The sequence below is a fragment of the Bos javanicus genome, chromosome 2, assembly GCF_032452875.1.
Source record: "Bos javanicus breed banteng chromosome 2, ARS-OSU_banteng_1.0, whole genome shotgun sequence".
Taxonomy (NCBI): domain Eukaryota; kingdom Metazoa; phylum Chordata; class Mammalia; order Artiodactyla; family Bovidae; genus Bos; species Bos javanicus.
In genome coordinates this window covers 36594475-36611041 of record NC_083869.1, presented here as the reverse complement: position 1 = coordinate 36611041, position 16567 = coordinate 36594475, and the positions used below count along the sequence as shown (strand labels likewise).

At 37.6% G+C, this 16567-nt stretch overlaps 1 protein-coding gene across 2 annotated transcripts in view; it reads right to left on the bottom strand.

The window, feature by feature from the left end:
* LOC133235106 (lymphocyte antigen 75-like) overlaps positions 1-16567 on the bottom strand; it is a 125070-nt gene that overhangs the window by 46811 nt on the left and 61692 nt on the right. For both annotated transcript variants that reach the window (XM_061396114.1, XM_061396106.1), the window contains exons 24-29: positions 14178-14307; positions 12900-13126; positions 6451-6616; positions 4846-5013; positions 3517-3633; positions 1533-1727 (exon numbers count right to left, since the gene is read on the bottom strand). In XM_061396114.1, coding sequence (XP_061252098.1) covers positions 1533-1727; positions 3517-3633; positions 4846-5013; positions 6451-6616; positions 12900-13126; positions 14178-14307 — 1003 coding nt within the window. The remainder of the gene's footprint in view (positions 1-1532; positions 1728-3516; positions 3634-4845; positions 5014-6450; positions 6617-12899; positions 13127-14177; positions 14308-16567) is intronic.

Genomic DNA, 16567 nt, shown 5'->3' with positions numbered 1-16567 from the left:
CTCCATTCCCTCAGTGAGGACTGAGTATGGTAACTTCCTTACAAAGAGTACACTATGGGAGGTGGGAAGAAGAGCAACTCTGTAGTGAAGGAAGCTAACAAACATTACCTTGACCCCGGTGATCAAGGTCAAAATCCACAGTGACAAGTAATAAGTTACGTTGACAGCATATATCCTTCATAGGACGTGATGAGAATGACATTTTACCTCTTTGGCTTTTTCCCTAAACCCCAAACCCATAACTCCAGTTTAACCATGAGAAAAAGATCAGCCAACCCAAACTGAGGGACAGTCTACAAATCACATGACCAGTGCTTCTCAAAATTGTCAAGAAAAGCAAAAATCTGAAAAACTATCATAGCCAAGAAGAACCTAAGTGAACATGATGACCAAGTGTAATGTAGTATACTGGATGGACTCCTGAACACAAAAATAACATGAAGTAAAAACTAAGGAAGTCTGAACAATATATAGACTTTAGGTAATAATAATCTACCAATATTGGTTTATTTGTTGTAACAAATGTCCCATACTTAAGACAGATGTCAACAACAGGGGAAACAGGTTATGGTGTATATGGGAACTCTCTGTACTATCTTTGCAACTTTTCTATAAATCTAAAACTATTCTAAAATGAAAGTTTTATTAAAAAAAAAAAAGAAGGTAGAAGACATCATGGCAGGAAAAAAACCCATAATTAAAGGTACAAGTAAGAAAGGGTATACACTGTACATGGACAATTAAGAGATCAGCCTGGCAGGAACCAAAAACGGTGGGAAAAATGGAGACTGGGAGGAAGCCTAGAAATTTAGAAGAGACACTGGTTTCTAAAAAGTCTCAAAGGCTTACAGGAACTCAAAATAACTGATAGTAGGGAATTCCTGGAGATTGTTGATAGAAGTGGTATATCCGAAAGTTATTCTCCAGGAGTATGAAGGGAAAAGGTGGGCCCAGATGTGACTGTGATGGGCTCCTAGCAGAGGGCTTAGAGCAGAATGGCCATAATAACAGTTTTTAAGCTGTAAAAAATTTAAACCCGATATACATTAAAAAATAGACTTATTTAAGGAATTAGGCAAACTTGAGAAACATTCATTTTTAGCCTAGACTGTCAAAACTACCTACACACACTTTCTTATGCATAGAAATTTTATCCATCTTTCAAGGCCCAAACAAGTTTTTCCTCCTCTCCTCAATGCATTCTTAATTTTCATTATATCTGTTTTCACTGGTGTCTTTTGATTTCTCAACAAATGTAAGCCTGTACATACTAAATAACCTAAGACTAACCTACATAAAACAATAATAAACATTTAACGCTGTTTTCCCAACTGCATTCATTTTAATCCTTGAGATCAAGACCATGACAACAGGGAGTGTGTGTTCCTTCCTCTAAAACCTCCGTAGTGCTTCTCATGATACTGAATACAGGGGAGCTACTCAAAAAGTTCAATTGCATAATGCCCACTAGTGGAGCTAATGGCTTTGCATTCTCTTTCGCTGGAGTAGAAACTCTGCCTTAGCATACTTACCCATTTCAATTTTACAAGCCAGAATGCTGTGCTGGTGAAAGTATAGTAAGTCTCCAACAACATTAAAGGTTTGAATATCCCAGAAGCCATCAGTACTCAAGCCAGCAATAAACTTGCCATCTTTTATAGCTGGTCTTCCTGATCTCCAGTGTGTATATGACAGCGTGGTCTTATCAGACCACCTAAGAGAATTATCTAGAAAAGAAACATTTTTTTTCTATGCTTAAAGATTAAATTAAGACTTGAATTACAGTTACGAGGTTAATATCTCAAACTCAAGTAATTTTCTTTTTCCCCAACATTCTAAAGGTTGTATACTTATGTGTTTCTCTAAAATAGCTTCCAATTTTAACAGTAAACAATGCTTATTTTCAACATAGAAAGTACAAATTATAAATATGAAAACTAAAATTTACTTACAATTCTATCATCCTGAAATAATTTAACATTTTGTTGTTACTTCATCCAATATTCATTTTTTCTACATATATGTTTAATTGTGATGAAAATTAACATAACTATTTAAAAAATTAACATGTTATAAAACTAGTGGTAGAAAACTGGACTTAAACTATGCACAATTTATGTCAACTGATTTTTTCGGTTGCAGTGAGGTGAATGGGGGCTACTCTCTAATTGCTACGCATGGGCTGCTCACTGCAGTGGCTTCTCTGGCTCTAGGCGCATGGGCTCAGTAGCTCTGGCACACGGGGCTAGATGCTCCACGGCATGTGGGATCTTCCTGGACCAGGGATCAAACCCATGTCTCCTCTATTGGCAGGTAGATTCTTAATCCCTGGACCACTAGGGAAGTCCTCAGTTGTTTCTGATGATATAACTAAGAAAGCACAGCAGAGGGTACAATTGAAATCTCTTAACTATATCCTGGGTCTAGTTTCTGCTGCTCCACACAGGATCACTGTTTCCTCAGTCACTTTCAGGTAAAGCTAGAATTCTTGTGTGGAGAGTCCCATGGACACAGGAGCCTGGAGGACGACAGGCCATGGGGTCGCAAATAGTTGGACTGACGACTAACACTTTCACTTTTCTTCACTGGGAAGTTTCTACCTAGTTCCTCTCCATTTTTTCCCATCCTCAAATCTGAGTATTCAAGCATCATTAGAAAAAAGATGGGCAACTAAATACTATCATGATGAACTTATCTTCAGCTGGCAACCCAAGCCTTAGTCATTGCTTGATAGCTTAATTTTTGTTAACTCATCTGCAAGAAAATCTTCAGTAATTTTTAGAAAGAGACAGGTTAGATAGCAAAGAGCAGACTATTTTTAAAATGGCCAGATTTGAGTAATTTAGCTTCTTTGTCTACCCTACCTCTAGCTATCACTGTCCTGTGCCTCTCATTCAGCCCCCTCTTTGGGTAAATGTATGTTTTTGAGGCTTTGTGCCCAAAGAGTGATTTTTTTCTAATTTCAAAACTTTATGATTTTTAGGATACCTCTTAATGAGTATCTTTCTAAATTGGTCTTACTTCTATTACTAGAGTCTGTGTTTTTTAAAAAGTTTCATAGCAATTATATCTTGGGTTTGTAGCACTTATAATCTCAAATATTCTAGTCCATTGACAGACTATGTGTCTCCTTTTTCTAATGTATACCCCAAGCCAATGATATAAACCCAAAAATGCAACATTAGAAGTGTATTTCTATTCTCACTCAGGTCATACACCTAGAAATATAAAGTAAGTATTAGACATTTATGTGGGAGTGCAGTCATTTTTAGTTAGTCTTGTACTGCTAGGAGGGAGAGTGGAAAAAGGAAATAATTTTCCACCATTAAACTCCAAGCTTGGTGGGAAAGGTATTTTAGTGGCAGGGCAGAGACACAAAACCTGTCTTGGTATCTGTGTAAGTTATGCTAAGTTCATAATTATAATTTTGTATGTTGATATAATCACAGTGTGATAAACAAGTAGTTCATAATAAACTATGAATATAGAAAAAAAACCAGTAGATTTACAACTTACTTTCATAAGTTATACCTAATATGACCCATGAAGCCATGTAATTGTAATGTAGAAGCTGCTCAAGAACAAAGTTGTTCTCTTTTTCATCTCGAATACTCAGAATATGTGATTTTGGATCTGTTAAATAAAAAAATAGCCAATAATTTAAATAATTATTTAGAACACTTTGTTTGATAATTTAGCAATTTTTACTTCCCAGCTTAATACACTTCAAAACAAACAACAGTAGAAAATAAGTAAGAGATATAAATGAAAACCATCTTGTTACTACAATGAATAGGTTGAGAAGTTTTCAAACATTTTGATCTTAAATTTGGTCTCATAGAATAGTGGAAAACTAGAAGTTGAGTAGAGAATTTGAAACACTGATTTGCTTTTCCTCACAAGGCTTATTTTGAGTTGGTATAAATCCATATATATTCATGATACAATGTCAAAGATTGTAACAAATAAAACCTCTTGAATGGGCTAAAAGTAAAAAATCTTCCTTTTTCTTAGAGATCACTGTTTTATAGGAAGGTTTTAAAAGTTTAATATTTCCCAAAGTGTGTTCCTCAGGGGTTCCTCAGAAAAGAGTTACATTGAAAAGAGCTTTACAAACATTGGTTAACCAAAGTTAAACTACTTCATTCATGCCAGTATTTCTCAAAGTACATGCTAATGTATATTTGATAATGTTTTAACAGGAAACAAAGATGTGTGAAATTTCTCATCCTTGTTCTTTTACTAAGAATCTTTTTTTTTTTTTAATAGAACACCTTTTAAAAGTAGTGTTCCACAGAGCACACTTTGGGGAATAATGGTCTGATATCTTCCATACGAATTTTCTACAAAGTTGATGGGTCCACTGTTAAAAAGTCATAAATCCTCAGTCGATCTCATACGAAATATCTGGATAACCTTGAGAGCTAAAAGTATGAAATATGTATTTCTTTTAAGCAGAGGTGCTTCTTTACAACTTGTCTAAGCTTTCAACCACTCAGACTGACCTATTTTCTCTTTGCCCACAGCCTAAGTTGATTTAACATCCCATTCTCTAGTCTCAGTGTCATTTCTTTTCCCTTGTAAGTAGAATCCACTTTGTTTATACACGGAAAGACACACTAGTTCTCGAATGGACAGGTTAAAAATGGAGGAACTCCTATACTGTTACCATTCTCACTAAACACAAATTTTAATACTTTGTCATTGACAATGAAGAAATGAGGAGATGGATATTTTTGAGTTCTAGTTACTACTGCTAATTAGAAATATTTATAATACACTCAGGCGAGTTTGGTTAGTTTTAAGAGCGTGATGCAACATACAATGGCTATATAGCATACTTACTCAGTGTCTTGCACTTAGAATGAACCTCATCTTGTGTTGGCACTCTGTATCTATTTTCTGTTATCAAGAAATTGTAGCAAGAGTTCTGAAATGGTATCCATGGAGTGCTTAGAACAGGAGATGGACACTGAAAACTGGCAACTGGTTTGACCTCTTTCTTAGTCTCATCTAGAAAAAGAATTAATGGTAAGAATTCTAATTACATATATAAATATTAAATCATGTTCATAGTAATTAGACTTGATTTGTAGGAAATATTCAGGAAGCCAAGAAATAATAACTTGGCGATGCTTGTTCTGTTTATGCTTGAATAAAATGTGACCTCTTAACTGGCTTTCTGTAGTAAAGAAATTATTTAATACAATTTTCTTTCCCCTGATGTGGAATGAGTAGAATAATATGGATAATGAAGTGTTATTAGGTTAAATGCAGTTTCTGTGTTCCTGCATTGCCAGACTTCAAATACAAGGGGCCACTTCAGAGAAACAATACAAACATAATAATAAGTACCTAAATATAACTTTGGGAATTCACCTTCAGTTTTCTGGTTAATGACATCTTCTCTAATTTTAAAGAAATATTTATGAAATATGTGATGTTCTAAACAAGTTATTGCTCTAACCAAAGCAAATAGAAATAATTTAAAATCTGACACCTAGAAAATCTAAATTCAGCTTTTTTTTTTTCATTTTATGAAAAGGCTATACATTAAAAAAAGATGCAAATAAGGATATGCTCTACTCAAAGCCAATCAAACTGATTCAATATGTGGTAGAGACCATTCAGTACAGTATTTCTCCCAGCTCACGGCAACTCCCTTTGTGAATTAGTCTTTTTTTCTAACCACAAACCCACAAGTGTGGGCCCCTAAAAGTTGTAAAACCACTTTCCTCTGACTGGGCTAGAGACTGCATATCTGACTCAGCTGAGTCTATCAGATTCTCTCTACAGATATGAAAAGTGGGATTCAGTTCAGTCAATTCACCTCCAGTTCTGGCTAAAATCGAAAGCTGCAGAGCTGCCATGTTTCACCATGTGCAGAGAAGCAGGAAGTATATAAAGATAAGAGTGCAGATCCACAGACAGAAACAGAACAGAGAGGTGGAAGACCTCTGGCTTACGGACCCGTTTTCCTCGAAGGTGCAGCTCTATCCCCATCCCCGTTTCTGAAGATCTAAGTTTCTCTGAAGTGAGCTCATTACTGTTACTCGCAACCAAATAAATCTTAGCAGTGACTCATAAAACAAATGTGAAGTATTGAAAAGAATTGCAAAAGAATGCCCATAGATGTAAGTTTTCCATAAGAACATAAACAAAAAGGTACACAAAATGAGGCTAACAAGGACTTTAAACTCAAAGGTCAATTACTATCATCTGTTGACGGAAATAAAGATAAAATATATCTAAAATAACAAGTTAATGACAAAATATTTAACATTTAATGATTCTTGATTACAAATTTTCACAATAAATTTTGTTGTAAAAAGGACAAGTTTATAATTGCTTTATAATTTTAAAACAAGATTTCAAATCCATTTCCCCCAAATTCCACTACTCATAAGACTGATAACAATTAAAGAATTAAAATACTTGAAATTAGCATACTTCCTGAATAATAGCAAATAGCGCCTGGTTGATTATTATCGCAATCAGATGTTTTCCAGAATCCATCAGTGTCTAATACTACACAGTCTTCAAGTTGTTCGTTATTTTCAGCCCAGCGACTAAATTGAAGATGTTTCCCATCTGACCAACCAAAATTGAGTTCATCCTGGAAGGTGGAGAAATATATTTTAAGTGACAATCCTTCATCTTGTCCCTATGGTTTGATTTTGACCCTTGTGGTCGATCTAAGGGCTTCCCTGGTGGCTTAGACAGTAAAGTATCCTCCTGCAATGCAGGACTCCTGGGTTTGATCCCTGGGTAGGGAATATCCCCTGGAGAAGGGAATGGCTACCCACTCCAGTATTCTTGCCTGGAGAATTCCATAGACAGAGGAACCTAATGGGCTACAGTCCACAGGGTCACAAAGAGTTGGACACGACTGAGCGTGACTTTTAATTTTACCTTATATTTAGCACATATTTACAAAGCACTTACTACATATCAGGCATTGTTTTAAGTACTTTGCAAATATTATATAATTCTTACAACAACCATATAAGGCACCCAGGTACTATCATATATCCATTTTATAGTTGAGGAAACTGAAGTCATGTACCATCACACAGAGTGTAAAACCATAGTGAGCTGGGATTCAAATCCAGGCCATTAGACCCTGGAGTCCATGGTCTAAACCATTATACTTTGCTGCCTCACACATAATTAGAACCATTGGTTGTTGGAAATCAGAGAGTTAAAATGGAGTGAGGACCACTGTGAGTGCTGATTAACTTAGAGATAATATGTAGTAGTGGAAAGAACATGGGTTTGGAGCTAAGCGTACTAGTTTTGAATTCTGGTTCAGTCATTTGTCAGCTTTTGATTGTGATATTGCTGCTGCTGCTGCTAAGTCGCTTCAGTCGTGTCCGACTCTGTGCGACCCCAGAGACGGCAGCCCACCAGGCTCCCCCGTACCCAGGATTCTCCAGGCAAGAACGCTGGAGTGGGTTGCCAATTTCCTTCTCCAATGCATGAAAGTGAAAAGTGAAAGTGAAGTTGCTCAGTCGTGTCAGACTCTAGCGACCCCATGGACTGCAGCCTACCAGGCTCCTCTGTCCATGGGATTTTCTAGGCAAAAGTACTGGAGTGGGGTGCCATTGCCTCACCTTGCCACATTTCCATCCCCTCTTCTATTAAATGGATGTGACACTTAATCTCATGGGTTAGAATCAATGGGGTAACGTGTAAGACACATAAATCAGTGGCTAGCTGGCACACAATAAGAGCTACATGGGTGTTCAGTTCAGTTCAGTTCAGTCGCTCAGTCATGTCTGACTCTTTGCGACCCCATGAATCGCAGCACGTCAGGCCTCCCTGTCCATCACCAACTTCCAGAGTTCACTCAGACTCACGTCCATCCAGTCAGTGATGCCATCCAGCCATCTCATCCTCTGTCGTCCCCTTTTCCTCCTGCCCCCAACCCCTGTTAGCTCCTTTTTAAACTCTCAGGCCCTGTGGATCTCATACCACTGTTTTCACACTTGTCTTTGAAGAGAAACTTCCTTATTCAGTACATTCTATTGTGTGCTAGAAATCTGTGAACATCTATCTTTGCATCCTGATAAAAGCATGACCACCTGTCTTGAGAGACGCTTTCAAGGTAGCTACAGATGTGCAGGTGATGGGTTGTGAAGTATAGGCCTGCATGAGCTCTCCTGTGGTGCTGCCAGGGCACCAGGCCTTACACACTGACCCACTGAGGCATGCTTTCCTGAAGCCCATGGCAATTTAGCATTACTGGCTTAAGCGGAACATTGGGCAAAGGCCACATACAGTCCCCTTAGTGAATGAAAAATAGCAAAGGCAGTCAAACCTCAACACCACCAACTATTTCATCCAGAATTGTTCTCCACCAGCATTCCTAAAAGATGATGCTGTGAAAGTGCTACATTCAATATGCCAGCAAATTTGGAAAATTCAGCAGTGGCCACAAGACTGGAAAAGGTCAGTTTTCATTCCAATCCCAAAGAAAGGCAATGCCAAAGAATACTCAACCTAATGCGCAATTGCACTCATCTCACGTGCTACTAAAGTAATGCTCAAAATTCTCCAAGCCAGGGTTCAATAGTACATGAACTGTGAACTTCCAGATGTTCAAGCTGGATTTAGAAAAGGCAGAGGAACCAGAGATCAAATTGCCAACATTTGCTGGACCATTGAAAAAGCAAGAGAGTTTCAGAAAAACATCTACTTCTTCTTCATTGACTATGCCAAAGCCTTTGACTGTGTGGACCACAACAAACTGTGAAAAATTCTGAAAGAGATGGGCATACCAGTCCACCTGACCTGCCTGTTGAGAAATAGTATGCAGTCAAGAAGCAACGGTTAGAACTGGACATGGAACAACAGACTGGTTCCAAATAGGAAAAGGAGTTACGTCAAGGCTGTATCTTATATGCAGAGTACATCATGAGAAACGCTGGACTGGAAGAAACACAAGCTGGAATCAAGATTGCCGGGAGAAATATCAATAACCTCAGATATGCAGATGACACCACTCTTATGGCAGAAAGTGAAGAAGAACTAAAGAGCCTCTTGATGAAAGTGAAAGAGGAGAGTGAAAAAGTTGGCTTAAAACTCAACATTCAGAAAACTAAGATCCCTGGCATCTGGTCCCATCACTTCATGGCAAATAGATGGGGAAACAATGGAAACAATGACAGACTTTATTTTTTTGGGCTCCAAAATCACTGCAGATGGTGATTGCAGCCATGAAATTAAAAGATGCTTACTCCTTGGAAGAGAAGTTATGACCAACCTAGAAAACATATTAAAAAGCAGAGACTTACTTTACCAATAAAGATCCACTAGTCAAGGCTATGGTTCTTCCATAGCCTTGTCATGTATGGATGTGATAGTTAGACTATAAAGAAAGCTGAGTGCTGAATAACTGATGATTTTGAATGGTGGTGTTGGAGGAGACTCTTGAGAGTCTCTTGGACTGCAAGGAGATCCAACCAGTCCATCCTAGAGGAAATCAGTCCTGAACATTCATTGGAAGGACTGATGCTGAAGCTGAAACTCCAGTACTTTGGCCACCTGATGTGAAGAACTGACTCATTTGAAAAGACTCTGATGTGGAAAAGATTGAAGGCAGGAGGAGAAGGGGATGACAGAGGACGAGATGGTTGGATGGCATCAATGACTCAATGGACATGAGTTTGAGTAAACTCCAGGAGTTGGCAATGGACAGGGAGGCCTGGCGTGCTGCAGTCCATGGGATGGCAAAGAGTTGGACACAACTGAGCGATTAAACTGAACTGAACTGAGCATTCCAGTTGTAAAGTTGTAGCCAGTTAATTTCTAAACCAAGTGGCCTCAAATGTGGCCCTTTGTCCCTGTGATGTTGCCAGTACTGGGTATTACCCTGGATTCCTTCTCCCTTGCTACACTCCCAACTAACCCAGGTCCTTGGACCTTTGGAACTTCTGTTCCTTGTAGATAAGCCATCCCATTCCCTCCATCTCTTTTTTGAACACTAAGTCTGTTAACTAAGACTGTAAATATCTCTTCACTGAATTTTAGACCTTGATGGATCTTAATTAAAACCTGTCTTTTCTAACAGAGCAAGTTCCTTTCAGCACCCACAAGGGAAGGCTATTTGCTTTTCTTAATCTCAGATACCACAGAGCCATGAGAATGAGGTCATGGGTATTTTTATCTACTTTAGTAATTTCCTTTGAGGTTTATGCCCTTATCACTGCAACCGCCCAGAGTCCTTGCTTCTCTCTGACATTCACTGAGGTCTTGGCCCCCTGCCCATCTCTGACATTCACTAAGGAGACGCCCCATGTCTTGCTCTGTCCTCCTGGTCTTACCTCTAACTTAGGGAGTTCTGTGTTCATGTGGTTGACTCACCCTGTTCCCAAACCTTCTTGACTTCCTCTTCTAGACTTTCACTTCAATGTACTAGTGACCTGCTGTCACAGTCACACTCCGGACTTCCTATAACCCGCAACTGCTGTGCTGCAGACAGTGTAAACACGCCTCAGTCCAGACCATCATCATTTCCTGCACTGATGTCTACAAGAAACTCTAACTGGTCTTCTGTCTCAGGACTTCTCACTTCCTTCCCCAGCTTCTCCACAGCATAATTTTTGTCAAGTCAAAATCCGATGTTGTTACTACCATGCTTAGAATCTTTCAAAACCTCCCACTGTTTTTAGTATAAACTTTCATTTCTTTATATCCTGCCATGTGCCAAAGATTTAAGGCAGTTTATGAAAATATATAATAAATAGCTACATAAAATATGTTGAAGAGCAAAAGGGAAAAGAGAAAAAGAGGTGAAGATTGAAAACAGAATAAGAAAGAAGACCAAAATCATCAAGTGGGGGAAAAAAGTTACAAAACTGTATGATACCAACTGTCTTAAAAATAAATACATGTGCACAGAAAAATAACCTGAAGGATATATACTAAACATTTAAACCGGTTTATCACTAGATACTGGGGATTACAGGTGATTTCAATTTTATTTTTTAAATTTATTCTAACTTTACGATTTTTCTCCAGTGACAACACTGCTTTTCTTTTAAAAGGTTTAATGTGATTAAAACTAGGAAATGTAATAACTGATTACCAGCTTCACAAGAGACACAGTGATGCGTTTCACATAATGCCAAACATGAAAGAGAAAGGAAGTAAAAGCAATGCTATGAAGGAACTGATACTGTGAAGTCTAGGGAAGCTGTTCAAGCTGACAATCTGGCTTGAACTAAGGGTATATTTTAAAATCCAGAGTTTTGGAGAAACTATTCGTCTAGTCAAGGCTATGGTTTTTCCAGTGGTCATGTATGGATGTGAGAGTTGGATTGTGAAGAAAGCTGAGCGCCGAAGAATTGATGCTTTTGAACTGTGGTGTTGGAGAAGACTCTTGAGAGTCCCTTGGACTGCAAGGAGATCCAACCAGTCCATTCTAAAGGAGATCAGTCCTGGGTGTTCACTGGAAGGACTGATGCTGAGGCTGAAACTCCAATACTTTGGCCACCTCATGCGAAGAGTTGACTCATTGGAAAAGACCCTGACGCTGGGAGGGATTGGGGGCAGGAGGAGAAGGGGACAACAGAGGATGAGATGGCTGGATGGCATCACCGACTCGATGCACATGAGTTTGGGTGGACTCTGGGAGTTGGTGACGGACAGGGAGGCCTGGCGTGCTGTAGTTCATGGGTTGCAAAGAGTTGGACATGACTGAGTGACTGAACTGAACTGATTCTTCAAGCAGTTTCTAAGTACTGTTTTTTTTTTTTTTTTTAATTGAGCTTCTGACAAATGCTGGTGGTAATAAATTTAAAGTTTGTCAAAGATTATGTTCACTTCTGAGTTTAAGTTTTTCATCCACTCTTCAGTTCAACTTGGGGTTTGTGCAAGGATTGAATTGTCTTTCATTACTTTTTCTCCAGACAACCCTAAAACCATCTTGGTACACTGAGGGTTATCCTACAGCCTCCATGCCTCAGGTTTGCTTCACAATGCCATGGATGCTTCTCTCCTACTCTCCCGATTAACTTCTCTCTAAGAGTGGATTAGGAATACTGGTTTAGGTGACACTTATCTAACTGGGCTTTATGGGTCACTCGCTGCACAGATGCAGGAAGCAAAGTTCACATTACCATCTTTGAAAATGGCACCCCTATCAATAGACAACATATGCAGCCTTATATACCAGGCCTAGATATTAACTTTAAATTCGTTTCAGCAGGCAAAGCATCAAATCATTACAAAGAAGGCTCAGAAAAGAGGCAAAAAAGGACTGCGATGCTGACAGAAATAATAGAGCTCTATTTTAAAGACAATTCCCTATTAATTTTAGCCAAAAGATTTAGGAGCATAAATATTCCTGTTCATGCTATATGTATGTAACTCAGTGTCAGGAATTAATAGGAGACTAGCATTTGTTGTTGGGCTAAGAGATGAATGAGAAGTACCCAAGATCAGAGTTGGAGATAGGGTGAATTGCTCTTCTAATTCCTTTGTAGAGTGGCTTAATTTGACTTTGCTTATTCAGAAAGGGATAAAAAGCCCTTTAATGACGTCCATGGGCTTCCACTCATCCAACCCCCTGTGATTTTGTAACTGCCCTTCCCCTCTCCTTTTCATTGGCTGAGGAGAAATGGCAGCTCCAGATTCCAGCTCCATCTTTGATTAGAATAAATAAAAAGAAGTGCTCAGTTACATACCATTGGACATTTTTCTAAAGCTAAACAATAAAGCAGCAAATCAGTGGGAAAATGATTGCCACTAAAAATTACATACTTGACGAAATTCATTCACTGGAGTAAGATTTTATGATCTCTGGGTTTTTTTAGTCTGATAGGAGAGATGCTGTGTGCAATAAAAAAATGTCACATTCCGTCACCCAATCCTGGCAATCGGGACTGAAAACTTACGTCATGACTGGAGAGTCCAATCCACAAAGAAGAGTTGCGGACGACCGCCTGCACAGTCAGGAAGGCCTGCTGGTAAGGGTCTGTGATGCTCACCAGGCGCATGTTTTCTTTCTGACACTCTCTTAGAGCATCGGTCCAAGTCAGGGTCTTCAGGATTATTTTGTACAGGTTATTTTGATACTTCACAGTCTCTGTAGTATTCCACAAGGTCTCTCTGCTTTCAATTTCTGTGTGTAAAAGAAAAAAAAAAAAAAAACACCCCCTTGGTAAGTCATGTTTGAAATTTCTCCCTATAATAATGTACTTTAGGTATTACTTATCTATTTGTTTTAGACTTTGGGTAGGATAACTAGGTATGTTTTATAAATAATTCTGTTTTAGTTGATCTGATTTGGGAAGGGGAAAAATAAAACTGGAGTGCAGTAAGATTACCATTTCAGATTGGTGTCAGATTCTTTCTTTCTTTGAACTGCTTCAACAAGAGAAGGTGTTAAGTCTCCCTTTACAAGTTTTCATCTGGGAGAACCCACAAAAAATGTATGAAACCACCCTTAGAGGATATATTTGCTTTATTGATTTGCAATACTTCTCTGAATTAAGGCAGTTACTAAAAAGTATAAGACAAATGAGTAAAGATTAATTTAGCAAAAAGTTCTTCAGAAGCACATGAATTAGCTACTTGAGATTCTCATTATATGACAAAGGATTTCTTTTTTAAAATCATTTGTTAAAAACTTACTGTGACCAATGAAAACAATTTAATAAAAAATATTTTGAAAATATAGATGATGTCTACTTTTAAGTACATATTTTATTTTTATGTGGATTATAGGATAAGGCTTAGTGTGTGATCCATTTATAATGCTTCATATCCTTTTATTTTTTTGAGAGCTAAATTTAACCATGAATGTTTACACCAAGTTCAGTTACAAACATTTTTTTCTCCTCTTTTCCTCATGATAGAAAGCAAAATCTGAAAAATCCCAGAGTAAAAAGAACAAAGTGCAACCATAATTTACTGTCATTAGACAACTCCTATTAACAAATTCCATTAAATACTTAATTTTGATATTTAATTATGGCAATGATCTTGAAAGAAAATCACACTGTATTCAATACTTGAGCTAATTTGACTCACATGGATGTAGCCATGCTAAAATGTTAAAGAAGCTATATGATTACAAATATTAATTAATTTATAAGATTCTTTTGTGTGAAAACATACTGTACATCTCTAACAACATAAAGTACCATAGTTATCTAAATAATGATCTATACCTGAGTATTTCTGACATAGAGACAGAGTATGGTGTTCACTACAGGAAGTAAAATTCCACATCCCAGTAAAAGGTGATTTTTGGAGGTTGAGCATTACAGCACAGTGGTAAGATGCCTCTTCATCAAAAATCTAAACAAAAAGGCAAATATGTATAAGCAATCATTAAACTAACAGTCTGAGGATCCCAGTAAGATAATTTTATATTCCAAATTGGATTTTTCTTCCTATAGAAAAATCCATTAGGGAGTTGACCATGAAATCACGAAGAAAATCCTGATAAACTTTCAAAACATGGGAAAAGGGCAATTAACTTTAGAAATCACAAACCAAAATAGTAGTAATATTGATAATACATCTTCAAAACAGATAAGAAAACCTGTTAGAAGACAAAAGCAATTATAGTAATATTTAACACTCTGCTCTCATACTTAACGTTGCAAGTAAGCAAAAGTGATGACAATTAATTTAACTTATTAGATGCTTACAAACTTTTTATAATGACAAATGGTGTCCCACACAAGAGAGAACTCACCTTAAAGCTTTGATCCTATACTTGTCACTATGAAACATCCATAAATAAAAGTATCTATTTAGATTTCATTTGTTGACCACAAATAAGTAACATTAGACATGAAAATTTATTCAAAGTATATTATCCCTACACTATTCTAAATGTTTGAAACGTATTACTCTTAGAAAAATAAGAAAAGTAAGCTTATTCTGAGTTGGCAATGGACAGGGAGGCCTGGTGTGCTGCGGTTCATGGGGTTGCAAAGAGTTGGACACCACTGAGCGACTAAACTGAACTGAACTGAAGCTTATCCAAGGAGCTATAATATATTTTTTAAAAATACTACATGCATGCATACATCAGAGAAAGCAATGGCACCCCACTCCAGTACTCTTGCCTGGAAAATCCCATGGATGGAGGAGCCTGGTAGGCTGCAATCCATGAGGTCGCTAAGAGTCACAACACGACTGAGCGACTTCACTTTCAATTTTCACTTTCCTGCATTGGAGAAGGAAATGGCAACCCACTCCAGTGTTCTTGCTTGGAGAATCCCAGGGATGGGGGAGCCTGGTGGGCTGCCGTCTATGGGGTCACGCAGAGTCAGACACGACTGAAGCGACTTAGCAGCATGCATACATACTAAGTTGTTTCAGTCATGTCTGACTCTTTGCGACCTCGTGGATTGTAGCCCACCAGGTTCCTCTGTCCATGGGAACCCATGTCTTTTACATCTCCTGCATTGGTAGGTGGGTTCTTTACCACTAGCACCACCTGAAAGTCAAAGTTGCTCCGTAGCAACCCCATGGACTATACAGTCCATGGAATTCTCCAGGCCAGAATACTGGAGTAGGTAGCCTTTCCCTCCTCCAGGGCATCTTTATAAATAAAAAACTGAGGCTTAAGAGAAGTGAACTTCCTAGAGCATACTAAATGGCTGAATTGAATTCAAATCCAGACACTCTGACTCTAGAGTTTAGCCCTCAACTACTCTACCAAATCCCTTTATGATTAAAGAATGATCTTGGAACAGGATTATAATACCATGTGGTTTTGTTCCTTCAAACTTTCAGAGAAAGATAACTTCCCAGGCTGAGTCATAATCTCAAAACACAAAGGCAGAAAACTACCTAGTTCATCTTATGAAGCTGACACAATCAGAAAAAAAAATCTAACAGTATGGCATTAAAAAATTAACTCTATGAACAGAGATGAAAATATTCCCAAATAAAATTCTAACAAATCTAATTCAGTAGAGTAGTAAAATAATAATCCACTTTCAGTAATTAGGTTTTATTACTGAAATTAGGTTTTATTTAGGATTCAGTAATTAGGTTTTATTTAGGAGATAAAAATGGTTTTAACACAATATCTATCAATGGGCCACACATCCATGGGCCTAATGGGAAAAACTATATTACACAATTTTAATAGATGTTGAAAATAAATTTTAGAAAATCTACTACTTATCCTTGAATAAAAATTTAAGATAAACTAGTTACAGAATGATATATCTTGAACAAAAAGTACACATCAAATATAAAAATGAAAGACTATAGGACAAAGATAGTCCTATTAGAGTCCAGATCAAGTGTAAGATATTATTTAATACTCCTGGTATTTACCATGGTTCTGGAAGTCTTACCACATGTAGTGAAGTGTGAACTGTTATTTGCAAATTTTGATTATCTAATTAGAAAACCCAATAAAATCTAGTGAAAAACTCTGAGTAGTAAGAGTTTTTAGTAAGAGGGATACCTATGAAATAAATGTACAAAAATTCCCAAACAATAGGTTTCCTATACATCAAAGAAAATTTTTAAAAGCTGCCATTCTCAATGGCAATAAGAAAGATAATTTCTAGAAAACATCACTGAGGAA